Consider the following 27858-nt stretch of genomic DNA (forward strand, 5'->3'; position numbering starts at 1 on the left):
TCTGTTTTGCTCACAAGGTAACTAATTATTTCACAATCGAGAGTAGAGACGTTAGAAGTTCATCTAGCGTCACGTTAGGAATCCTGATCAAAGGATCCTATGCTCATCTGAGAGTTATCCTTGTTATTCTGAGGAAATATAATAAATTTCTCGTGGTGAGAGGAAAACCTCTTCTCTTATTTCAGGTTTGTGCACAATTTATTTCGATTCAATTGTATAACACTGAGCTCAGTTTAAAGTAAAGTAAATAATTAATCGGTTCGGTTGCAACCATTTTTATGACAAGTATAAAACTTTAATTCTTCTTTGTGCGATTGTTTCTTTCTCATTAATTAGACAATATCTCTTGTGGTTTATTACGTTAATTTGCGAGCTATGTGTACTTTTCTTTGTATTCCATATGAAATGAGAATACGTTCTTTGCGAAATATATAGATCGTTCCTGGCATTGTAATAACACTATCGAATAACCGTTTCCGTGCATTGCTATATAAGTTTTTATTCAATTACTTTATAATCTTCTAATAAATATCTTGCGAATTATTTAGTTATCTAGTATTACGTTCATGCTGTGGTGAATTAATGTGTCAATCAAAGACTGTCTAGTACAAGATTTAGTTTAGTAAATTCAGTGAGAAACTTAGCGCTTACGTTTCTGTTGTCGTTTATGTCATGCATATAGCTTATGTTATAATAATCGCTCATGATATAATACAATGCTTTGCCGAGATTTCGACACTTATTTGGTAATACTCAATCAGTATTAACATTACAAATAACATCAATGAATAGACTGATGATAGTAATTCGTTATCTAAAATAAAAGATTGATGCATTATTTTCCAGATTATATACATTCTATCTGAAGTGATATTCTTGTATTAATTGATTTATGTTTATGTTTCAAACGATCCTTTCTTTAGAGAAGAACAACTAATTCTAAGCTTGACTACGTCAAAAGAAATTATACGAGAACATACTATGACAATTCTTCTAACAATGAAGATTTTATATGATAAAGAAATACCTCAGTAAAACCTAAAAGTATATTATGATACATATTTAAAGAAAGGACTGTACTATAATAACTATTGATTTGTTTCTTTTATGTGTTTTATACATTTATTGTATTTCTACAGTATTTTATATTACCGATGTATAATTCTGTTCACGAATACTGGGAAGGTTTTCGGGCAGTTTCCCTTCTCCTATGCAACAAATGTTGGTATTCTTTGTATAGTTCTGCCCAATCTAGCCATTTCAAATTACATAAATTACTAAACGCAATCTCTCTCTTAAGAAACGGATTCTTATTATTTGTTCCTTTCTCATCTAATTCTAGAGTTCAGGCTTGTGCGCGAGCTTGTACAAACAGATCTACTTAAACGATTTTGGGAAACAGAAGAAGTTTCATTGTCGACTCAAACGTTGTCTAAAGACGAACAAGATTGCGAAGATCATTTTAAGGCTACTCACTCTCGTGACGCGGACGGTAAATATATCGTTAAACTTCCGTTTAAAGATTCCCCAGATAAATTAGGAGATTCCAAAGCTAAAGCCATTCGACAAATGGTTAATATGTCTGATAAATTTTCGAATAACAAGTCTCACGGTAAATTGTATACGGATTTCATCGAAGAATACGAGAACTTAAACCATATAAAGCGCGTAGATTGGTGATTGAGCAAGTAAACAATCTTTGCATGGCGGGCGGTTTTCCTTTAAAGAACTAGGTCAGCAATAATCCAGAAATTCTGAGGTCTATTCCTTTGAATCATAGACTTGACAATACATTTGTTCAAATAGACGAATCTTCCATCATACATACGCTAGGATTAGCTTGGCTCCATTGACTGATCAATTTCGATTTACTTTAAATCTTGAAAAACCAAATGTCATTTCGAAAAAAAACTATTCATTCAACTATTTCTAAAATATTTGATTTATTAGGATTTCTATCTCCTGTTACTATTTCGGGCAGGATTCTTGTTCAGGAATTATGGTCTAGTGAACTTGACTGGGATGACGAACTCCCTCCTGTCCTTTTAGCTAAATGGAAGCAATTCATGTGTCAGTTACAAGAAACATCAAGCTTTACGTTTCCAAGATGGATTGGATTAAACAACGTTGACTCATTTGAAATTCATGGATTTTGCGATGCGTCTCAGCACGCAATCGCTGCTGTTGTTTATCTTAAATCTTGTTCTAATGAGTCAGTAGTTACCGTCACACTTGTAGCAGCAAAGACGAAGGTAGCCCCTCTAAAAGGACTTACTATCCCGCGACTAGAATTATTAGGAGCAGTTCTACTCACTAAATTGATGATCTCGATTCTTCTTACTCTTGAAAGACTTGATATTCCTTTATTCGCTTGGATAGACTCGCAAGTTGCTTACACATGGATCGCTAATCATCTTTCTCGATGGAAGGAATTTGTTCGTAATAGAGTTTGTTTCATCCAAGATTTGTTACCACAACGTAAGTGGGGTTTAGTTCCAGGAATTAAAAATCCGGCGGATTTAGCTACGAGAGGGATTTCTCCTTTGCATTTGAGTGAAAACTCCATATGGTGGAGTGGACCAGAATGGCTTTCTCAACCCAGTTCTGATTGGCCACAAACTCCGTTGCCATGCACGTAAAATGATTACTGTAAGGAGTGTTGTAAAATGGTTATTTTATGATACATATAAGTGTAAAGGTGATAGTAAAAAAGGAATACAGCAAAATACAAGTGCATAGCTCTTGTATTCTTTATAATTAAAGGTCAAGCTCGTGTGTGTCAAATAATAAATAGGTTGCCGGCCAATAACGAGCAATGTTAGACGTTAAAATTTCAATTTCTTGTATTCTTTATTTAGCTTGATATCTTATATCCCATCTGTTTAGGATATATGACATATTTAGCGTGCGAAATTTATGCCATACACTCTGTAAAAATCGAAATCTCCTATATGTTCTTTTTTCTTCTTTTTTTTTTAATAATATAACAATAACTTTTAATGCATCTATCGTTCGTCTATTTTCTTTTTTAATTTTTCAGTTTTATAATTTGTTTATCAAGAGACACGGTAGTGTCTCGCGCCAAGTACACGCGGAGCGAGACCGACCGTGACTCTTTTACGCGACGCGACGGGTTGCGAGTACTCGAGATGTTGAGATCTCGATAACGAGTGAACGGATCAAGTTCTAAGTAGAGGCTTGATCGATAGCTTGGGGTCCAATTAGGGGGGGGGGGTTTCTATTATAATATTCCGCTCTGTGCCCTACGAGCGGAGATATTGCGACGTAAAGTCCAATTAAATGTGAAAATTTTTTATTAAAATACTTTTTCTTCTTCTTCTACTTCTAACGCCGACGTTTTATATGATGACGTCATAATCAGAAACGTTACTTTCACTTTTTCAACACTGGCGGCTAGCGGCGTTAGTATCGCAGTGCAGTGCAGTGCAGACAGTGCGTTCGTTTAGAGCGCTGTCAGTCAGTTCATCTGATCAGTTAACCTATCTCGATCGATCGAGAGACACGATAGTACGCGCGGAGCGAGACCGACCGTGTGACTCTTTATTATGCGACGCGACGATTAATTCAAGGTAATTCTTTTATGTAATTATCCTATATATTGAGTCAACGGAAAAGAAGATTCTCTACGCTTGGCAGAAAGTGCCGCTAGGGAATTTTTAAGTCGATTCTTATGAATCAAGCTTGAATTCAATGTCTAGGTATCCCAGGTTGCCGATGACGAGATCCAGATAGTACGCTTCATAGTTTTCGGTGTCCAGGTGTAATAATACGTTGAATTCGATATCTACGTGTCCTACATTCAGATTTAAAGTTATTAACACACCTAGACACCAAAAACTACAAAGCGCACTATGTGGACCTCGTCATCGGCAACCTGAGACACGTAGACATCAATTTCAAGGTATTAATACACCTGGACACCGAAAACTACAAAGCGCACTATGTGGGGTTACAGAGCAAAGGGTTACAGATTATTATTTTTAAGAAACTAAGCAAAATATTAAATTGTTGTTTTCTTTAGAAATAATAATCCATAACACTTTTAGCTTCATACCTTGTATATACTGTTTATAAGATTATAAAGTATATTGTGTTTGAAATCAACGTATAAAGAGAGAGAGAGAGAGAGAGAGAGAGAGAGAGAGAGAGAGAGAAAGAGAGAGATTGTGTTGGTGCAGCTATCTATGGCGTTCATCTTGCGGTAGGTTGGAACGCGCGAATGTTTGTGTGCGCGCGAAATAGGTCCCGACCGCGTAGTAACTCAGGCGTTCGAGAACGGCAGAGCGCGGGCTTCCCGCGCGCTTGCGTGAGCATGTTAGGAAGGGCGCGCCGCCCGTGCGAGCGAGGAGCGAGGAGCGAGCATTCGTCTCCCAGACATCGTGCGTGATACATAAGTTCGAGTCGAATAATTGCATTATCTTTTCGCAGTTAAGTTGTAAAGTATCCGAGATCGGCCTATCCGTGTGCAATAAACAGGATAATTGTGAAACATATACGAATCAAAAAAGGACAACAACACTTGTCACCGAGAGGAAGCCAGTGAGATACGTCCTGGCGAGGCATGCCGGCACGTGGAAGGCTCGAGGAAGGCAGCCATTTTCTGGAACGTTCGAGAGAGCGGCATGAGATAAAACGCCCTTTCGAAGTCTTGGATAAACGAGGTTTTGGCTTGGTACTTTCGATATATACTCGTGTGTGAACATTTTACGTGATGTTATCATCAAACAAAAGGTAACCTGTTTAAATATACTTGAGTGGGAACGTTAGACATTCGTCTACCGTTACGAGAGAGATAATCAATCCTCTCAAGGTTACCCTTTGAGCTTACAACTCGCAGAGATCACGAGAGCAAGCGAGAGGAAGACGGTTTCGTTAATATTAACAATAAAGAACTGAAATTACAACACATAACTAATATAGCATAAAGGCACATAACAGAATAATTGCGAGCAAATACCTTCATTCTTTCTATTTTCTCTGACTTCGGCGGCGTAAATCCCCGCGTGGCGTAAATCCCGGAGTTACCCTAATAATATTTTACACACAAGTATACTCTCGTTCAACGAGAGATTGAGAGTAGATCGGATGAAAACTCGTCCGTCTCGTGCAGGTCCCCCCTCCTCATAGAAGGCCTAGAAAGCCCCCCTTTACACTGCCGTGTCATATACGAACGCGCTACGCTTTCCCCACTTTGCCCACCTATGCGCAGAACCACTCTCATTCTCTCGTTGAACGGAGTATAGATCATTAAGAAACAAAAATTTTCTTTGAAAAAAAAAATAATAATAACAGTTATTTACAGTCACTATATAAATCTACATCTTTTATATTCTATTAGATTTGCTATATCTATTTACATACATTTTCTTGTCATTGGATCCCTGGAGAATTAATATCGGTGTTTTTAATATTTCCTGCATACTTTTGGGATGATGCCTCCAGAACGTCATTAATTCATAATTATTTCTCCTACTCACGTTTTTGATATTCTAATAGCGCCATCCAGGGAAACTCGCTGAGTTCGGTGCGTTCACCGCCGACGATTCTCTGCGACAAGTCGCGGCCGCAGTCATTCGGCAGCAGCGGATTGTTTGCTAGATCTATCTGAGTATTTTCGTCAGACTGCGAAGTGGTTGGTTCCAAGTTCCAGCCCTGCGTAGTCCCAGGGTTCGTTACAAGGACGCCCGGACGGGTGTCGATGCTCGCGCTGTCGATGCAGCACACCAGCGGATTCGAGCCCTCAAAGCCACAATGATTGCGCCTCAGATAGTCAATGGCCTGCTCCCGCGATTGTTGTAGAATATTAGACACCATTGCGCAGTCACGCGCGATTATGCATGCGCCCATCTGGCCGTTGACTCTACAGTCCGTCCGCGAACTTTGGTACTCTACGAAAAAGAAGAATAAAACGTCAGAGAGAAAAGTATTATTGATAAGAAATACAATCAATTATCATATTATCAATATTAGAATCGCGAATAAATCTATTCAGCTTTTAGTTTTAAGAATAAATTAAAAGTTAATTGCCTCTTGCTTCTTAGCGGAAATACCGCGATTATTGCTTACGTAAAAAGCTTTTTCAAATTGGAAGGTAATTATACTTTGTATAATAGCGTCGTTTTAATAATACATGCAATGTTTTTTTTTATGTCTCGTTATCCATCTACCCCAGTAAAACAGATACGTAAAATCCACGTTTCTTTCACGTGGATCATCTACGTAGAATTTACATGGACAGATTAGTGGACCATCCGCTCAAGAACGGTACAAAAATCCACGTGAAATGTGGAATCTACATATAAAAATTCCACGAATTTTCCACGCGAATTATAGTTTTATAATAGAGTGGATTTTTTCCATACATACAATGTTTTAAGAAGTGTCAAAAATAGAAGGAAAAAAACCTCCCAAGTATCAACTAACAACAGTAACATTGTTAGTTGCTTATTGGCGTTTACTAGGTATAAGAAAATACCGGTCACCCATCCAAGTAGTAGTAATCGCGCCCAATGTTGCTTGACTTTTCGCTGATTGAACGGATTAACGGTGACCTTGCTCCTAGCTCCAACGTTTCCTTTTCACTTACCCGAGAAAAAATGGATATAATATGGTCAGATATAAAAATATATTATTAGATATGAAAAGATCTAAATTTGATATAAAAAAATCTAATTTTATATAAATTTTATGTGATCATATATAATCAGATCCGAAATTTGGCGCGATATGATCATATCTTTATGTAATCATATTTGATTTGATCTATATATATATATATATATATATATATATATATATACTAGCTGGTTACCCGGGCTTTGCCCCGGAGGACATATGTAGTAAAACACGCAAATAATCTCTCTTTCCCTCTCTCTCTCTCTTTCTCCCCCTCTCCTCTTTTTCTCTCTCTCTCTTTCTCTCTCTTTTTCCTTCTTTTCCTCTCTCCCTCTCCCTCCCTTTCTCTCTCTCTCTCCCTCTCCCCCTCTTTCTTTCCCTCCCTGTTTTTATATACAATTCTTTGAAATTTGGTCATTTGGAACCGGTTTCCAAAAAGATTGGTAACAAAAAATAGTACACTTTATAGCACTTTTCGGGAAATTTTGTCTTTATTTCATGTATAATTCTTTGAGATTCAATCATCAATTATTTACCAAAAAATTGAAAAAATTAAAAAAACTGATTTCCAAAAAAATCGGTAACAAAAACTGTATACATCATGGCGTTCCCCGTAAAATTCTACCCCTACTTCATATATAATTCTTTGCAATTCGGTCAATTAATTCCCAAAAAATTGGAAAAATTTCTGATACCTATTTCCAAAAAGATTGGTAACGAAAAATTATACACATCATGGTAATCCCCGAAAAATTCTACCCTTACTTCATATACAATTTTTCGAGATTCGGTCAATTATTTCCCAAAACATTGAAAGAATTAGAAAAACCAGTTTCCAAAAAATCGGTATCAAAAAATTATGCACATATTTAAAATTTGAAGGATTTGAAGGAAAAAAACAATTAAATTTTCTTTATAACGTGGACAATTCTTTAAAATTTAGTCAATTATTTCCCGAAAAAATGGAAAAATTTCGGATACCGGTTCTCAAAAAAATTGGTAACACAAAACTATACAGTTTATAGCACTTCCTGGGAAAGTCTACCCCTGTTTTATATACAATTCTTTAAGATTCAGTCAATTATTTCCCGAAAAATTGAAAAAATTTTGGATACCGGTTCCCAAGAAGATCGGTAACGAAAAACTATACACTCTATAGCACTCCCCGGAAAATTCTACCCCTGATTCATATACAATTCTTTAAAATTCAATCAATTATTTTCCGAAAAATTGGGGAAATTTCGGATACCGATTTCCAAAAAGATCAGTAATAAAAAACGATACACTCTATAACACTCCCCGGAAAATTCTACCCTTACTTCATATACAATACTTTCAAAACCAGTCGAATAGTTTAAGAGTGCATAAAGGACATACATACATACATACATACATACATACATACATACATTTATATATATATATATAGATTTTTTTAATTTTTTTACCTTTATTTTCCTTCTTCAATATCCATTTTCTTTAGATTATTTTCCATTTCCATATATTTCTTTTTCCATATATTTCTTTTGACATTTACTAACAACTGACATATACTGAGTGAAATTATCAACTTATCTATACAGAATGTGAGAAGCCAATTAACTTGAAACTTGGTGACATTTATGAGTGTATGTTCGGCTCGAACTTCTGAACTCGAATTTCTGAGCCGAACATATACTCATAAATGTCACCAAGTTTCAAGGGTAAACCAAAGGATAATGTCGCTGCCCTAGATATAGAGGTCGATGTTGTATCTTAATAACGCGAAAATATACGACGATGCGCCGCGTAGTGTCTATGTCATTTGTCTGTGTTATATTATGAAGTTGCTGCTTCCACATATTATATGTCAAAACTGATAAATCAGTCACTTCAATTCGTGACTGTCGCGAGCAATTAATTATTTAGTGAAAACTTTTTTAGTGCCACCTTTGACGTTATTAAATTTCACAGTCAATACTACTTTCGGATACCGAATTCGAAAAAAATTGGTAACGAAAAATTATACAGTCTATAACACTCCCCGAAAAATTCTACCCCTACTTCATATACAATACTTTCAAAACCAATTTCCAAAAAGATACCGATTCCCAAAAAGATCGGTAACGAAAAACTATACAGTTTATAGCACTCCCCGGGAAATTCTACCCCTACTTCATATATAATTTTTTGCGATTCGGTCATTTAATTCCCGAAATATTTGAAAAATTTCTGATACCGGCTTCCAAAAAAATCGGTAACGAAAAATTATACATTTTATAACATTTCCCGGAAAATTCTACCCCCGTTTCATATACAATTCTTTGAGATTCGGTCAATTATTTTCCGAAAATTAGAAAAAATTAGAAAAACCGGTTTCCAGAAAATCGGTAACAAAGAACTATACACATTATGACACTTTCCGAGAAATTCTACTCCTGTTTCATATATATTTCTTTGAAATTTGGTCAATTATTTCCCGAAAAAATGAAAAAATGTCGAATACCGGTTCCCAAAAAGATCGGTAACGAAAAATTATACACTTTATGGCACTCCCCGGAAAATTCTACCCCTGTTTGATCTACAATTCTTTGAAATTCAATGAATTATTTCCCGAAAAATTGGAAAAATTAAAAAAACCGGTTTTCAAAAAGATCGGTAACAAAAAACTATACACATAATGACACTCCCCGGGAAATTCTACTTTTGTTTCATATATATTTCTTTAAAATTCGGTCAATTATTTCCCGAAAAAATGAAAAAATGTCGAATACCGGTTTCCAAAAAGATCGGTAACAAAAAATTATACACTTTATAGCACTCCCCGGAAAATTCTACCCCTGTTTGATCTACAATTCTTTGAAATTCGGTGAATTATTTCCCGAAAAATTAAAAAAATTAGAAAAACCGGTTTCCAAAAAATCGGTAACAAAAAACTATACACATAGTGGCACTCCCCGGAAAATTCTACCCCCATTTCATATACTTTTGGTAAAAATTCGGTTCAGGGGTTTGGGCTGAGCGTTGATGAGTGAGTGAGTGAGTCAGTCAGGACATCTTCCTTTATATATATATATATATATATATATATATATATATATATATATATATGACAATAGATCTGTTGTCATATATGTATAATAAAATCAAATCGAATATAATTATACATAAAGATTAGGATACATATATAATCATATTCAACCAGATCAGTTATATACATATAATAAGATCAAGTGGAATATGATTTCATAAAGATATGATCATATCGCGCCAAATTTCGGATCTGATTATATATGATCATATAAAATTTATATAAAATTAGATCTTTTCATATCTAAAAATATATTTTTACGTCTGACCATATTATACATATTTTTTTCTCGGATATACTCATATAGGGTAACTCCGGGATTTATCCCCGCCACGCGGGATTTACGCCGCAGAAGTCAGAAAAAATAGAAGGAATGAAGATATTTGCTCGCAATTATTCTGTTATGTGCCTTTATGCTATATTAGTTATGTGTTGTAATTTTAGTTCTTTACTGTTAATATTAACAAAACCGTCGTGAGTTGAATCGATTTCTCACCGTAGTAAGTAGCGCGATCATATACACATATTACGACCTACGTAAAATGATTACACTTTTTACAAAGAGTGTAAAAAGTTTAATGGTTATTTCATGATACATAAGTGTAAAGATATTTCTTTACAGCAAAATACAAGTGCTCTTGTATTCTTTGTTTAACTTGATATCTTTTGTATATCCCACCTGTTTAGGATATATGGCACTTTTAGCGTGCGGAATTTATACCATAGTTGAAACGCTCTGTAAAAATCGAAATCTCCTTGTGTTCTTTTTTCTTCTTTTTTTGGATCATATTGTTAAGTTCAATGGTGCGTGGAGTGGTAAGTTTGGGTGAAGTCAATTAAAACGGTGAGAGTTAGCGAGTTTATATTTAATACACTATATATATATATATATATATATATATATATATATATATATATATATTGTACATGATACGCTGGAGCGCTCGACCGCGTGTCGGCCCCGAGAGAGTCTCGTATCTTTCTGCGTGTGCTCGCACCGCGCGTGCGGGGTCCTTCTTGCGGACGCTATACCCTTTACACATCTGTGCTTACATGCTCGTTGCGTGCTCGTTGCGTGCTCCCTCAGTGTTGCTCAGTCATACATATACATGTACTTACATGACTAAGCTAAATTTACTCTTTTCTCAACACATATAACAATAACCTGCATCTATTTTGTTCGTCTATTTTTTTTAAATTTTTTAGTTTTATAATTTGTTTATCATTTTTACACCTTAATAAACTTTTTACACATATTTTATAACGTACATATCATGACATTTTATTGCTTTATTTATAAACATTACTTTTAATTTTTTATAAGGCGTATATTCCACCTATGAATGTCATTTATTCCACCCCTATGAGATATATGGCAAGAATGCAAGGGTCTCTAAAAGTTTTTTATGTTAAACCCTGGCGAGAAAATGAGAAGTTTCGTAAACTTTTCTTTGGCGTTTACGTGAGCGTTTGCGGGAGTTTGTTGAGAGTTTGGAAACGGTCAGTAAAAATTTCATAGAACGAAAATTGACGTAGAACTACGTCAATTTTCAACAGTAAGGGGGGTAAATTCAGGCACAGATGCAACGTTTTCTTGCAACGTTTTTTGCAACGTTTTCCACGAACTACTCATTTGTTTAATGGACCAAATTTTAAAGAATTATATATATGAAACAGGGATAGAATTTTCCGGGAATGGCGGTGGTGGGGTTAATTTTTCGATACCGATTTTTTTTAAACCGGTTGCGTAGTTTTTTTGTTATATTTTTGAAAATAATAATTGTAGAGTAATAAATAAGTTGTCATTCTCGATAGCTTATATAGTCTCATTTTCTCTCTAAAGTCTATAAAGTCTCTAAAAAAGGTTACCAATTTTTATCTTAACAAATCTCCATGATTGCTATAATTTTTGTTATATCTTTGAAAGTAATAATCGAGTAATAAATAAGGTGTCATTCGATAGCTTATAAAGTCCCATTTTCTTTCTAAAGTCTCTAAAGTCTCCAAAAGGAGTTACCGATTTCTATCTTAACAAATCTCTATGCCTGCTTTTTTCCATCAATTTTGTGATATTAAGCTGAAATTTGTTTTTATGAGTTTCATTAAAGTTTTTGTTTTATAGGTCGCGTTCAGCAAACCAAGCCGCTCAGTAGCGGTCAAACATGATTGGCTCTTACTTTTAGAACCAACCAATCAACGCATAGTGTTAATACGACAAACTCAACAGTTGTGCAACAGTTGTGTCTGCTGAACGCTCTCATAGTGTCATTAAAGGAATGTTGGTATTAAATTTAATGATGATTAATGAAGGGGTTACCGATTTTTGTTTTAACAAATCTTCGTGTTCGTTTTAATTTCCGTACATTTTGTGATATTGAGCTGAATTTTTAGATGAATAGATTATCATTAAAGGAAGGTTGATATTGAATTTGGTGTGAATCGTTGAAGGGGTTACCGATTTATGTCTAAAAAAATGAAAAGTTATACATGTAATCTTATATAGAATATCGTTAAAGGAAGGTTTGCATTTACTTTGGCGAAAATCGGTAACTCCTTCGGGTTACCAATTTCTGCAAGAAATTTATGATTAAAACTTGGAGGATCCTGTATTGACAAGAATTGGAAGTACTCATTCATTAACGGACCAATTTTCTTGAAACCGGTGCAAAAATTTTTCTAATTTTTAAAGACGGACCGAATCTTAAAGAATTATATAGAAAGTAGAATTTCCTAGGAATTGAAATTTATACTTAATACTAGGAAAATCTTGTATTGACATGAATTTGTCGTCGATCTGGGAATACCGATTTATCCCTTCAATTAAAAATTTTAATATACTTAAGTTTATGTTTTTTAGAAAAATTTTAGTACTGGTTTCATGAGAATCGGTTTACAATAAAAAAACTACTAATTTATTTTAATAACCGATTTTCTTAAGTACCGCGGACAGACGGACGGACAGACAAACAGTCGGGTTTTATATAATAGTATGTATCGGTCAATTAATTCCCGAAAAATTGAAAAAATTTTCGTACCGATTTCCAAAAAGATCGGTAACGAAAAATTATACACTTTATAGCACTCGTCGGAAAATTCTACCCCTGTTTCATATGTAATTCTTTGAGATTCGGTCAGCGAAAAATTATACATTTTACAAACTCCCCAGAAAATTCATACACTTTACAGAACTCCTCAGAAAATTCCACATATACAATTCGATTAATTATTTCCCGAAAAATTCGTCAAACTTTTGATACCGGTTTCCAAAAAGATCGGTAACGAAAAATTATATACTTTCTAGCACTTCCCGGAAAATTCAACCCCTACTTTATGTACAATTTTTTGAGATTTGGTCATTCGGAACCGGTTTCCAAAAAGATCGGTAACACAAAATAGTACACTTTATAGCACTCCCCGGAAAATTCTACCCCTACTTCATAGTTTCATATACAATTCTTTAAGATTCAATCAATTATTTCCCGAAAAATTGGAAACATAAAAAAACCGGTTTCCAGAAAAATCGGTAACAAAAACTATACACATCATAGCGCACCCCGTAAAATTCTACCCTTACTTCATATACAATTCTTTAAGATTCGGTCAATTAATTCCCGAAAAATTGAAAAAATTTCCGTACCGGCTTCCAAAAAAATCGGGAACGAAAAATTATACACTTTATAGCACTCGTCGGAAAATTCTACCCCTGTTTCATATACAATTCTTTGAAATTCAGTCAATTATTTCCCGAAAAATTGAAGAAATTAAAAAAATGAAGCGATTGAAGCTCGCGTCGGTGTTTTGATGGAAGAATAAGAGAAATATCATGAAATACGTTATAAATTTGTAAAAAAAAAAATTAAGTTTATGCTCTCCACGCTGAAGGTGTGTCCCATAAAAGGGGGGGCGTTGTAAGGTAATAATCTGAATGTGCGCGTTTTATTCCACCACCCCATGCTTCTCCCGAAATAAGAAGCGAATGATCTGCACATGACAATCGATCAGCGATCCGCGGTGATCGACGAGACCGAGCGAAGCCTGGGGACTCGAGCCGACTACACCTCCAAAGGGCCGAGGCAGCTATCTCTGAATATGGGCCTTACGACGACCGAATTGATTGCGGATCTCTTAAACACGGATAATGATCTGGCGATCGAACTGACTGCGGAGAATACGGCCCGCCCAGCATTTTCTCAGCGACTTAAGGGAAAGGAAGCGAGGGTCCCCGGAACAGGCGAGAGAGCCAACGAGGGAAGCGCAATAGACTATATCCCGAGCACGCAGATGAGTACTTCACTGTCTCTAACATAAATTCGAATCGTAACCGGCACATGTACTCTGAGATTGCAATAATTCGAGCGCTATACAAATGTATCTATCCATTTCATACACTGTGCCATTGATAAACAGATTATTAGTATTCTCTTAATTCCGATATAGACGCGTACGGTTTATATATTGACGACCATCTTCGGCGTGAAGCATATAACGAGCCGTAATTGTGAGTGAGTGTATTTATTGAGCGAGCGTGTATATGTATGAACGAGCGTGCGTATAGAAACGGTTTCCGGAGAAAGATATTTGTAGCCATCGGAATTTCAAATAAAACTGCGGATATAATCAAATGACCGTTTCGATCGTGTAATACACGTCCCTTCCAGTGAGTCGAGACATCTTATTTCATATGTTTGAGTAAGGTTTAACAAATAAAATCTTACAAACAATGTCGAAGCCATAATGTCGTTAACAACATACAACGGACCATGTGTTCCGTTTTGCCTTTTGGGTACTGATTAAATAAATCTCTAAACTTGAAGTTATGTTGTACTATTTTTAAAATTTTTTGTACTTTAAAACCAAAATAACCAATATTAAATGCATCAGTAAAACTCATTACGATAAACCCAAATAAACTAAAGGCTAGTTGAAAATCGCAAAATTTAGATCAAACCATAAAAACGAAATTTTACCTTTCTAAACTACAATGCCGACGAATGACAGCTTCGAGCGCACTGACCGAATGTAAGACATTCCACTAATAGTGAGAGACATTATCTAATAACGCTAGTTGCCACTAAAGGGTGTTAATAATGATTTAAATATATTGAGAGCGGTTTGTTGTACCTGTAGGTGCCGTTTTGTCTTTGTTTCCTCTACTTATTTTACTGGGGTAGTAGCATTTAGAATGCTATCTACCAAGAATTTCCAGTTTTCTGTACAAGAAACTGGTTAGTATATTTTCCCATGCCAGGATCTCTCTGGCAGAACCTTCTTACACTTCAGTACTAAATAATATTATAAATAATTAATATTATTTATACAAAAGTATATGTGTTCTATGGATTATTGATAATACAAATATAAGTATATATACGGTAAAACTTCAGATTAAGGGCAACCTCACCGATTTCAATGACCTTGATATATGTTGTCAAGGTCATGACCCCGAGTGACCTTCAATAGGTTTTAGCCGTCGCTCGTTATTCGTTAAAAAGTTATTAACAAAAAAAGTTTGAAAAATACAGCATCAGTTATTTTGAGTATTGGAAGGCATAAATAATTAATAATATATATGTCGAAATAATTCACGCATACACTTTCCATGCGAGACGAGTTGTCACATGGGTTCGTGGCGTACTTTACGAGCGTGCTCGTTTAAGTATAATAGATGTGGTATTAACCCTTATGTCAATACCCAGAATGTGCGACGTTGTTCAATACCCGGGTACCCGGCTACCCACCTGTGTATACATGGGTAAAATTTTTAATGTTTGCATGAAAATTTCTTTATAACCGCCCGGATCGTCGCTATTTGAACTTTTTACTATTGAAATATGCAATGAACTTTTTGTTTCAATACCCAGAAGTAAAAAAATTATTGTCTTGAAGTTTATCTATTTGATTCTAATACTCAGGGTACCCGGGTACCCACTTTTAAGAATATGAGTTTTATTATAGTTATTGACTAAATTAATTTATAAATAATTGTTTTGTATTAATTTACCATTCCTATAACCATATTAATTATTTATAAATTAATTTAGTCAATAACTATAATAAAACTCATGTTTTTAAAAGTGGGTACCCGGGTACCCTGCGTGCCATGGGTATTAGAATCAAGTAGGTAAACTTCAAGACGATAATTTTTTTACTTCTGGGTATTGAAACAAAAAGTTCATTGCATATTTCGATAGTAAAAAGTTCAAATAACGACGATCCGGGTTATAAAGAAATTTTCATGCAAACATTAAAAATTTTACCCCTATATGCACAGGTGGGTGGGTACCCGGGTATTGACATAAGGGTTAAACAAGATAAGTTAGTCGATCATCTGTGTGAATATTTGTGGCAATAAACGAGCTCGTTTAAGTAGAGGTGGTATTAAACAAGATAAGTTAGTCGATCATCTGTGTAAATATTTGTGGCAATATACAATAAACGAGCTTGTAAAGCACGTCACGAACCCATGTAACAACTGGTCTCGCGCGACAAGTGTATGCGTGAAGGTATTAAGTTCCGCCCTCCTGCGGGGGGGCTTTACTATTGTTAAACTAGACACAAGCGTTCATACATGTATTATTTCCACATACATATTAGTCGTTTATGCCTTCCAATACTTAAAATAACTGCTATATTTTTCAAACTTTTTTTGTTAATAACTTTTTAACGAATAACGAGCGTCGGCTAAATTAAACCTTCTGAAGGTCACTCGGGGTCATGACCTTGACAACATATATCAAGGTCATTGAAATCGGTGAGGTCGCTCTTAATCTGAAGTTATTATATACTTATAATGCATTAACATACGTTATAAATTATTCTAGTGAATGATCTGAGAGAAATTGTCTACAATCTAGGGAGCCATCCAAGTGTCGCATCGCGCGAAATCGAACAAAGCTGATTCAATCTCATTGATTATGCTCGTTTCCTGATTCTCGACACTAGCCATTAATTCGGTGACGTAATGCAAAATAATATCGCGCACAATTCGAGAGATATATCTGGCTTTTGTTTTCATGGAAGTGTGAATAGATTGATAACTAATAATGTCACGAACCGAGATAACCGCGATGATTAAGTTCCCATTAATGAAACAATTCGAGGTACGATCGAGCGATCATATCAAAGCTTCAGATACATTTGATCAATTGTTGATGCTGTTGTACATTGCGCACAGACCTTAATTATAATTAGGTTTTGCCTTTTTTTATTGTGTACCAAATAAAGGAAAAGAAAAATTAGAAGATAAAGAAATTATCTATAGAAAAATACAATTAAACATTAAGATTAAAAGTTATATTAGCGCAATTAGAAATTAGGATATTCTACATATATAATAACTCAAGTCGTTGTAAAAGTTGCAATCTCTAACATTTTTCATGATAAAATAAAGCTATGACAAATTACCTATACTTATAAAAGGAAAATTTGAAATAATTTGCGAAAGAAAATATCTAACAATATTACCTAATGTAAATTATTATCTACTGGATATGTTTTTATTTTTTCCTAACGTTATTTATTTGTACATAAACTTATTAATTGTTAATTGAATTGTTGAACCTTGGTGGCCTAATTCGAGTTGCTCTTTGTTATTCTGCTTCTTAAGTACGGACAACAGAAACGACATAAGAATACGAATAATGTTTATAAGAAATTTAAAGAAAAATCTTCTGGATGATATTGGAGATATTTTTTTAACATCTGTATGATATTTGTCACAGTTTCTAGAATGCGAAAGAGCATACAAAGTTACAAAGAGTAAACGAATAAATTGGAATTAATTAACCTTCAACTTGTCCCTGAACTAACATTGATGTTGTGTCTTGTATAGTTTGAAAACTCAACTTACGCGCATAGATGCCGATAATCAGTAACGCCAGAGATTTGAGGAACACCAGGAAGGTCAACGTCGACATCCCCGACGAATTATTCAACTTTGTTGTTATTAACTAACGTAAGTACCAAGAGATGATTACAGCACACTTTAATAACGAAGACTCGGTCGGTCTCAGCAGTTCCTTTCGTTTTATGATTGTCTTGCCGAAGACCAGGACATCAACTGACGATAGTATTCATGATAGAGTGACCAGAGCCAGGGTCAACAACTGTCCCCACCACTGCTGTTAATATGCTTCGCCAAGCTAATTAGCAGGAGCGGACTGATCGGGGAAAATTCCTATTTCTGTTATCTGAATAAAACTACAGATGTATTTCGAGGAAAAAAGAATAAAATTGTAGAGCAGAACTTTTTCGATATTTATATTTCAAATAAGTTTTCAGTTTTTATAAAAAGGTATTATATATTGCCTGTAATAATTATATATTAAGTGTTGGAGTATGTGTTATTTGTAACAACATTTTATCACACATATACTTATTATATAATTATATACATTAGTTATAATAACTGCAACACAAGATTTTCTAATTTTAATAATATTTAAAAATATAAAATTAGTTATATATATAATATTACAGAATATCAAATAATAACATCAAAATTAATATAAGATTATTATCATATTGATATTGTTACGAATATTACGCCGATTCTTTCAAGTCCTGGTTCATTGGGGCTTCCCCTGTAAACTTTAATTCCCCCTTACTCAACTAATAGGAATTTTCCTTGTTATTTTTTTCTTGCTTTCTCGCCATCGGCATAAATTTACCATAAATAATCGGCTTCCTTTCGTCTATATAATTTTGTATAATTTAAAATAGAACTTGTGCATACTTACAAGAATTATATAAAATTTAATCGATTTTATTTGTTCGCAACTTCAATTTATCGTTTATTGTGAATCTATATATATATATATATATATATATATATATATATATATAGATCTATATATATATATATATATAGATTCACGATAAACGATAAATTATAAAATATATATATATAGATCTATATCTATAATAACATATATGATAAAATAACGCGTTTTTTTTTTAATCCAGAAAATGGGTTCCTGAAAGATCTAAGTGCCCCTCTTTTAATTCAAGCATGATGAAGCTGTTGTCGGGTTTTCCTCCTTCCTTCCGCAATTGTAGGAAAGCTATATATCCTACAGGGGATTATATAGATTCAAGGAAGCCTTGACGTCATCGATCTGATGACGTGTGCAGTGAAGAAATCGAGTGTGAAGTGTATGGGTCTCACAATTGTAGACGTTAAAATTGTAAAATCAATTTAAGCAAATGCGTGTTTTTTATCAAATAATCTTAAGAGGTTTATTAATTATAGTCTTCGACTGACTGTAGCGGCTCGATTATCTTAATATGCGCGTTATCTTGTAACACATAATTCATACATAATAGCATGATACAGATCGTATTTTATACTGGCACTAGCTCGTAAAAGCGCACGAAGCATTGCGCGTATACATCTGAAAATTGGATGAAACAGCAGGTTTGCCAGGCGTGTACCAAAAACTTCATTAGATTCTACGGCTTAAAACTTTTGTTCTAGCCGTTCTTGGTTCCACGTCGTAAAAGGAGAGAACGCTTTATTATTCTAAAAATTCATGGAAGAAATTATTGTTACTGTTTCATATTTAATTGCTGCAGTTGCAAGTGATTATGAGCGCATTGACGTGCTTCCGCGGAAAAGTGATTCTATCCTCGGCAAACGTGGAGAAAAACAGCTCGACGATATTACGTGTGTACCTAAATCGATGCAATCTAGATCTAGTAATACGAAGCGGGAATATCCTGACTTCGCCGAGTATTTAGTAATATACCATATACGACACGAATTTCGCAGAAAGGTCGAATGTTGCGATTGCGTCTCCACAAAGATTCGATTCTAAAAAATATAAGTTTGTTTATATAAGTCGGGAATACGTTTTGAGTTCAATCAAAATTCTAGTCGAATTAGACTAAAATTAATTCTCTTTTTTTTTTGTAAAAAAAAATTAATTCTCACGTATCTTTGCTGGTTAATTGTCTCCGCGCATAATTAAATGAGTCACTTGAACAGTTTTAAATCTTGCGCGAGATTAAAAATTTCCTACCGGATCTGATTTTTGTAATCGGTTTTACGAAATAATTACTTTCATGAATAGTTGAAAGCTTGCAGAATGGGAAAATCCTGTTTGAGTTTCCATTTAAAAGTTTTGATTTTTACAATTGTTTCGTTTCAGTTATAAATTACCTTGAATAACAGCGCGACCAATATGCATTTATTATAAATTTACTTTTCATATTGATAAGAGTATCAATGACAAGCATGCTCATCACAATTACGAGATTCAAATGTATACTTAGACTATTCCAAATAAAAAACAATTGCGTTTTTATATAAGTAAAACTAAATACGAAATTATATCTACCGATATCTCGATGAAATAAAAGGTTTATTAAGTAGATTATAGTTTTGTTTTCTCTACAATTAGAGCTATCTGAATATCTTCATGGGACCATGTTGTTCAAGATCCACGTAGTATATGCGGCGATCCTGCTATAAACGGCAGGCGTCTTGGAGGCACCGCAGGACTTTGTACCGAAGGAAACGATGCCGATGAAGTAATATTTCGGAGGCCCGTCCAGGCTCTCCACTTTCATCAGGGGCCCACCGCTATCACCGCCGCAGGAATCCTGACCTGGGACGCCGCCCACGCATATCTGCTGGTTCTCCGATACATCTGCATAACTTCTGAAAGCCATCACACATCTATCCATCTCGACGACCGGCAGCTTGACCGTCTGCAAGATCGTGCTAGGCTTCGGGTCATCTATCGATAACGAAAATAACTTGTAAATCTTATTAAAATCTCTAGAGATTGGAGATTTAAACCAAACAAATATGAAGCCAATTAAGGGAATCCTATAGTGGCAGTAATTACCGACATTTAGTTAAAAGCATACAACTTTTAATTGGGTTTGCAAAATTGGGTACGGAATTGCAAAATTCTTGTATAAAATTAAAGCACGCACCAAAATGTAGAAAGCTAGGGTCGGTTTTACATAAAAAACGAAAAAGAAATTAAAAATTTGGGCACATAGAGCTGTCACTGACGACAATATTTACTTATACAAAAATACTGCAGTTTATACATATATATACAAAATGAGATACAAGCCCTCTAGGGAAAACATTTAAGAACAATATCATACAATTTGAACTAAGATTAAAAGCCTAGAAAAAAAGTTGCCTGCTTTTAACTTTTATATGTACAAAAGCACATGCAGGTTGATAGGATAAGCAGTATTGCGTGTAGCGAGAAATGGCGCAGCGAACAAGGGCAGATTACTATAGTTAGACAAGGACAGATATAGAGAAAATAGGATTAAAAATGTTATCGACATCGAGGAAGTTCGTCCTTCGCCATAGGATCCCCTTAATTCAACAATCACAAATCCATGAAGAACTGACATTGAATATTTATCAAAAATCATTTTGATCCACTTTTTGGAGCTTCTCCAGTCGAAATAGTAAGAAAAACAAAACTATCTCTCCAATGGAAGTTATCTTATTTTAAAATTTTATGTACAACGTGCCAGATGGGAAAAGATACGAAACAAATATAAAATTTAAGTACTTAGCTTAGATTAGCTTAAATGCCTTACTGATATCGTAAATTCCCCAACCGGCGACTTCTGCCGTCTCGCCGATAAAGTTCTTTTTGAGGAGTTTACCACTCATCATACAAATTGGCCTCACGTGCTCTGTGTATAAATTATAAAGAAAGAACAGCAATTTTACTTTCGAAAGCCGCAGATGAGATCGACTGGAGTTGACTGAAGACGGAATAATTGTTGAACTTACCGTTGTAAACCACTGGCTTGTTTAACCGCACTATCGCTATGTCATTCTTGTACATTGGATTGTTGTAATCCTTGTGAACGATTACTGATTCGGGCAGGAAATCCTGCACTGGCTCCGCGCAATATCCCTGCTCGCAGTCAGGATCAGTCAGGGTGTTGTGCTCGCCCAAACGAATTCCACCCACCTTGAAACTTAGATTTATGTACATTAAATAACAAAAAGTCAAATTATAGAATATAATTTATTATATTCTGTAATAATTTTTCTGAAAAAAAAATTATCAAATTATCTGGAGCGTCTCTTCGATACTTTTCTTCTAAAAAAGATAACAAAACTACGAAATCGTACAATGTCACTCTGGTGAAAAAATTTCTTATATTTTCCCAGAAATTTTATAAGAATTGAGACTTATAAAAAATTCTAAGAATATATATCACAGATACTTTTAGAAATAATTGGATAAAAGTTTTTGAAATATTTCCGTATGTACGAAAATTTCTGACAAATTGCACAAATTCTTTTATATTTATTCAAATTTTTACAAAGATATATGTTGGCGGGAAAAATCTGAAATACTTTATTATTATTTTGTCTCAGTTTTTCTGAAAAACGTTCGTATAAAATTTGTATAAAAAAATCTGAATAAATCTAAAAATTTTTATAGAAATTCTAATTAATAATATAAAAAATTCTGAGATATTTTTCCACCAGGGCGCCGTCTATTTTACAAATAAAATATAAAATTTAATGAAGAAGAAATGAAGTTCAATGAAGAAATGTTTATTTAGTCCCTTCCCATCTCAAGGACTAAAAATAATTTATCTTTGATTGAACGCTGAGCGTACTTGGTAATATATATAGTAAAGGTTTTATTTCCTTACTTTTCTTTTAATGATATTTATACGTACTTTTCGGGTAGATTTACCACGCAATGGGCAGCCGTGACTATGTATTGTCGATTAATGATCGTGCCGCCACATCTGTAGCTTAATGTGCCAGGCGCGTTAGGCATGTTGTATCCTATTCTCGCGATCCAAGGATATGCGCCGAGGCTCGCATTTTTGCCGCCGATAATGCGATCGTTGTTGGAATTACCACAGTTATTGTGCTCCAACAGTGACCAGCTAGGATGTTTCGTTACATCGACTACGATGAATCATTAAATTTACTACAGCATTATGTGTTTTCGATAGAAATCTATTTAATAGAATTTTTCGATGGAGAAATTTTCCATTTCAGAAAATTTGTTATAAATATTTTTATTCAAAAATAGTAATAACAATTTTTCTTATTTAAAATAATCCTGGAAAATATTATTCGTATTCGTTTATACAATTTATGAATTTTATACAATTTATATATTTTGTTAAAGGCAAAGCATTGAAGAATTCTTGCAGATTTTGCTTATAGTTTAGTTTAAACATTTATCTTAAGAACTTTAATTACTTTTATTCATATAACGTACGGTTTAATCTATATCCTTTCATCATATTTAATTCCGATATTTTAGATTATGAAAGACTTACTCATGGAGAACACTATGGAAATATTGCACGAAAATACAAGCATACAAGACAGTGAGAGTCGCATTCTGTCTGAAAGCTGGAAAGCAGGTAAACAATCAAATAAGAATTCTAATTTCATGATTGTGAAATTTAAAAAAAAATAGAAATAGAGAAGACTGAAGAATATAACAAAATAAAAAATAAACCGATATCTTAAAATTTCTAGAAGTTAAAGTTATTACAGACATTTTTCTAAAAATTAGGGACCTTTGATCGCGTATAAAGCTGAGTCTAATCAACCAAATCTTAAAAAATTATATATGAAATATAAGGGTAGAAAAAACTGAAAAATATAATAAAATTAGAAATAGATCGATATCTCCAAATTTGCGGAAATTAAAGCATAAACAAACATTTCTTCAAATTCAAAATTTTATTAAAAAAGAACCCCTTGATTATTAGCAATTTTTATTAATTCTGTTATATTCTCCAGTTTTTTCTACCTCTATTTCATATATAATTCGTTAAGATTTGGTTGATTAGTTCTGGAGTTATAGAAATTTCGGTAAATTTGGCACATACATACACACATACACAAATACACACATACACACATACACACATACATACACATATACCGACATTTTTTTAAAATAGCGATTTTTCGACGTTTTAGAACATTCTGAACACATTGGCAAAAGCAACTCAAAAAAATTTACAAAAACAGCTTTCTCTATGAGAAAGCAAAACTACTTTTTTAGTTAATTTTCTCTCTCTCTCTCTCTCTTTCTCTCTCTCTCTCTCTCTCTCTCTTTGCTACAATATATTCAATATATACAATATTTTACATAATTAATATATTGGTATAACTTTTTTATATCTTTTTGTCAATGCAATATTTCAAAATTACCGTTCTTACCACAAATCGTAGCAGCATTATGAACAAGTTATGCACGAGAATCGTTCCCCGTCAAGTGTTCCATTCAGACTACGTCCGATATCGCTTAATTCATTAATCTCCTACGTGTTCGCCGCCTTATCTTCACCATATCGAATTGCATTACGGCTTAGCCGATAGATCTTTATAATCCAGTCGCCGCAAGTCTGACATATGACATTAAACTATAATCCATCGCGCGCTTGAAGTGTACTCCAAATTACCTTTTTCAAAAAAGGTAAAAAAAAAAGATGCCACGTACACGCGCAATGTATGAAAATCCTAAATAGTAGTAGCTTTATTTCTCCCTAACAAAATAATTCACAAAATTGAGTTATCTAACTCAACCTAAGTAATATATGTAGTTCAAAAAAGATGTGAAATCTTTAGATTGCGCCAATTGCAAAGGATATATATATATATAAATAATTGTTGTGCAATTACTTTTAAAAAATAAAACCCAAAAATAAAACCCATTGACATATATATATATATATATATAATTGGGCAAAAATCACCTTGGGTTTTATTTTTTAAAAGTAATTGCACAACAATTATTTTTCAGAGCAATACACACACACATATGTTATATATATATATATATGTATATATGTATACACGTAAATAAATTTCATTATTAACACTTTGTCGAACGCTGTCACGTATGCGTCACATGTGATATATGCAACTGTCGTTGCAAAGTGTTAACATTATTAATAATGATAAGAAATTATCCCATTATTTTAACACTTACGTTTAATACGATCGGCTGAGTTGCCGTCGGAGCAGTTGCTGTCGTCGACGTCGTCGCCATGGCCATGGGCGCCGTTACGACCGCCGGGGTCGTCGTTGACACGTCGTGGTTCTAAAGGCACCTCTATTAAGCTGGACCCCCCATTAGCGCAAATCAAGTTCGCACTAGGTCAAAAATTTAGTGCTATTTAGGTGCTAATTAAGTGTCCTAGTCCGAATTTTGGTCCTCAAACCGTTTAGCAGGAAATCGCGTAAAAAATGGGGGGTCTAGCTTGCCATAAAGCTGGGACCCCCCCATATCAGAAAATGGTCCTACAGAGAAGATAAGTACACTATAATTTAGTGTTAATTAAGTGCTAATGAAGTGCTCTAAAAAAACGATAAAATATTGACAGATTATAACATTTATTTAAATATACCACTATACATATATTGAACACAGTACCGTCGCGGTCGACACAATCACTTAAAAAGATTGCTGCATGAATATATTCGTTACTAAAGTGATCGAAAACGTATATTTCCTAAATCTGAGTTTATTGCTAACAGTAAAACAATTACAATAATTAACTTAGACCAGCCGTTGGTGCTGAGCACTAAGTTCTGTCATCTGATCGTCTACGAATTAGTTGCTCGCATGATAGTATTAAAATAATTCTCAGACATTGTACTTTAAAAGAATTACACGATTCGAATTTAGTGTTAGCTGCTTAGTGTTGAAATTAATTAATTAATCAATGGAGCGCGCGCTTCGCGGATAAACTAATTAATTTCAACGCTATACAACTAGCACTAAATTCGAGTCGTGATACTTCTTAAAGTACAATGTCTCAGGATTATTTTAAGACCATAATCACGCGTGAGCACCTAATTCTTTGACGATTCTGTAACGAACTTTAGAACGCGGCGCGCGCGCTCCATAAGTTAATTAATTGATTTCAACCCTTTGCAGCTAGCACTAAATTCGAATCGTGATATTTTCTTAAAGTACAATGTCTTAGGATTATTTTAAGACCATAATCACGCAAGCACCTAATTCTTTGACGATTCTGTAACGAATTATAGAACGCGGCGCGCGCGTTCCATGGATAAATAAATTAATTTCAACGCTATACAGCTAGCACTAAATTCAAATCGTAATATTTTCTTAAAGTACAATGTCTCAGGATTATTTTAAGACCTTAATCACGCGAGTACCTAATTCTTTGACGATTCTGTAACGAACTTTAAAGCGCGGCGCGCGCGCTTCATGAGTTATTAATTGATTTCAACCTTTTAAAGCTAGCACTAAATTCGAATCGTGATATTTTCTTAAAGTACAATGTATCACGATTATTTTGGCACCATAATCACGCGAGCACCTAATTTTTTGACAATTCGGTAACAAACTTTAGAGCGCAGCGTGCACGCTTCGCGGATAAACTAATTAATTTCTACGCTATGCATCGTCAAAGAATTACGTGCTCGCGTGTTTTTGGTTCCAAAATAATCCTGAGACATTGTACTTTAAGAAAATATCACGATTCAAATTTAGTGCTAGCTGCAAAGGGTTAAAATCAATTAATTAACTCATGAAGCGCGCGCGCCGCGCTCTAAAGTTCGTTACAGAATCGTCAAAGAATTAAGTAGGTGCTCGCGTGATTATTGTCTTAAAATAATCCTGAGACATTGTACTTTAAGAAGTACCACGACTCGAATTTAGTGCTAGTTGTATAGCGTTGAAATTAATTAGTTTATCCGCAAAACGCGCGCTCCATTGATTAATTAATTAATTTCAACACTAAGCAGCTAACACTAAATTCGAATCGTGTAATTCTTTTAAAGTACAATGTCTGAGAATTATTTTAATACTATCATGCGAGCAACTAATTCGTAGACGATCAGATAACGGAACTTAGTGCTCAGCACCAACGGCTGGTTTAAGTTAATTATTGTAATGCCCGATCTACAATAGCTGTAGTAAGCTGTAGTAAGCCTCAAGCCGTAAGAAATTGACCAATTACAGGCGAATGTGAGGAGAATAATCGACTGTGATTGGTCAATTTCTTACATATTGAGGCTTACTACAGCTTACTACAGCTATTGTAGATCGGGCATAATTGTTTTACTGTTAGCAATGAACTCAGATTTAGGAAATATACGTTTTCGATCATTTTAGTAACAAATATATTCATGCAGCAATCTTTTTAAGTGATTGTGTCGACCGCGACGGTACTGTGTTCAATATATGTATAGTGGTATATTTAAATAAATGTTATAATCTGTCAATATTTTATCGTTTTTTTAGAGCACTTAATTAGCACTTAATTAGCACTAAATTATAGTGTACTTATCTTCTCTGTAGGACCATTTTCTGATATGGGGGGGTCCCAGCTTTATGGCAAGCTGGTTCCCCCATTTTTTACGCGAATTACTGCTAAACGGTTCGAACACCAAAATTCGGACTAGAACACTTAATTAGCACCTAAATAGCACTAAATTTTTGACCTAGTGCGAACTTGATTTGCGCTAATGGGGGGTCCAGCTTAATAGAGGTGCCTTTAAAGCCACGACGTCAACGACGACCTCGGCGGTCGTAACGGCGCCCATGGCCATGGCGACAATGTCGACGACAGCAACGGCTCCGACGGCGACTCAGCCGATCGTATTAAACGTAAGTGTTAAAATAATGGGATAATTTCTTATCATTATTAATAATGTTAACACTTTTGCAACAACAGTCGCACATATCACATATGTGACGCATACGTGACAGCGTTCGACAAAGTGTTAATAATGAAATTTATTTACGTGTACACATATATACATATATATATATATATATACGCAAAAATGTCATTTTACTTAAAATATTTATTTTTTGTTACAGCCTGAAACGTTAAGCTCGTTGGTGCGGGCGGTATATAACGCGATGCGAGGGAGAGGCAGAGGCAGAGGCAGAGGCAGAGGCAGAGGCAGTGGCAGTGGCAGTGGCAGAGAAAGAGGTGGAGGTAGAGGAAAAAGCAGAGGCAGAGGCGAAGCTGGAGAAGAGAAAAAAATCACGGAAATTCAAATTCATTATTATAAGAAATAACTTTTATATCATACGTACTTCTTTTAATTTACTTTGAAATAAAATAACAATATTAATATACATATAGGTAATATATTTTATTTATGCGTAGCTGTTCCTCTGACTCCTAAA

General features: G+C 34.4%; 2 protein-coding genes and 1 long non-coding RNA gene across 5 annotated transcripts in view; 1 reads left to right on the forward strand and 2 right to left on the reverse strand.

Annotated features, from left to right (window-relative positions):
• Positions 1 to 17778, reverse strand: part of LOC143897887 (CLIP domain-containing serine protease HP8) — a 39252-nt gene extending 21474 nt beyond the window's left edge. Inside the window, exons 1-2 of the mRNA XM_077406843.1 lie at positions 17556 to 17778; positions 5499 to 5909 (exon numbers count right to left, since the gene is read on the reverse strand). Of these exons, the coding sequence (XP_077262969.1) occupies positions 5499 to 5909; positions 17556 to 17622 (478 nt within the window). The 5' untranslated portion in view covers positions 17623 to 17778. The remainder of the gene's footprint in view (positions 1 to 5498; positions 5910 to 17555) is intronic.
• On the forward strand, positions 1 to 27788 carry LOC143897898 (uncharacterized). 3 transcript variants are annotated; one of them, XR_013257026.1, is made up of 3 exons: positions 1 to 17; positions 22990 to 23092; positions 27544 to 27785. It is a non-coding gene; the product is annotated as an uncharacterized LOC143897898 (long non-coding RNA). The 3 variants fall into 3 exon arrangements; XR_013257025.1 differs by lacking the exon at positions 1 to 17 and adding an exon at positions 20344 to 20467 and having other exon boundaries at positions 27544 to 27784; XR_013257024.1 differs by lacking the exon at positions 1 to 17 and adding an exon at positions 27166 to 27327 and having other exon boundaries at positions 23021 to 23092; positions 27544 to 27788.
• LOC143897889 (CLIP domain-containing serine protease HP8-like) lies at positions 20051 to 24186 on the reverse strand. Its single transcript, XM_077406847.1, has 6 exons — positions 23904 to 24186; positions 23006 to 23081; positions 22388 to 22625; positions 21480 to 21670; positions 21281 to 21379; positions 20051 to 20445 (listed from the first exon to the last, which is right to left on the reverse strand). The coding sequence occupies exons 1-6, from the start codon at positions 23919 to 23921 to the stop codon at positions 20123 to 20125; spliced, it is 945 nt and encodes a 314-aa protein (XP_077262973.1). The 5' UTR covers positions 23922 to 24186; the 3' UTR covers positions 20051 to 20122.
• Positions 27789 to 27858: the final 70 nt, after the last annotated feature.

Source organism: Temnothorax americanus, unplaced genomic scaffold (genome assembly GCF_048541705.1).
Source record: "Temnothorax americanus isolate GAGA-0224 unplaced genomic scaffold, ASM4854170v1 Scaffold21, whole genome shotgun sequence".
In the NCBI taxonomy this organism is placed as follows: domain Eukaryota; kingdom Metazoa; phylum Arthropoda; class Insecta; order Hymenoptera; family Formicidae; genus Temnothorax; species Temnothorax americanus.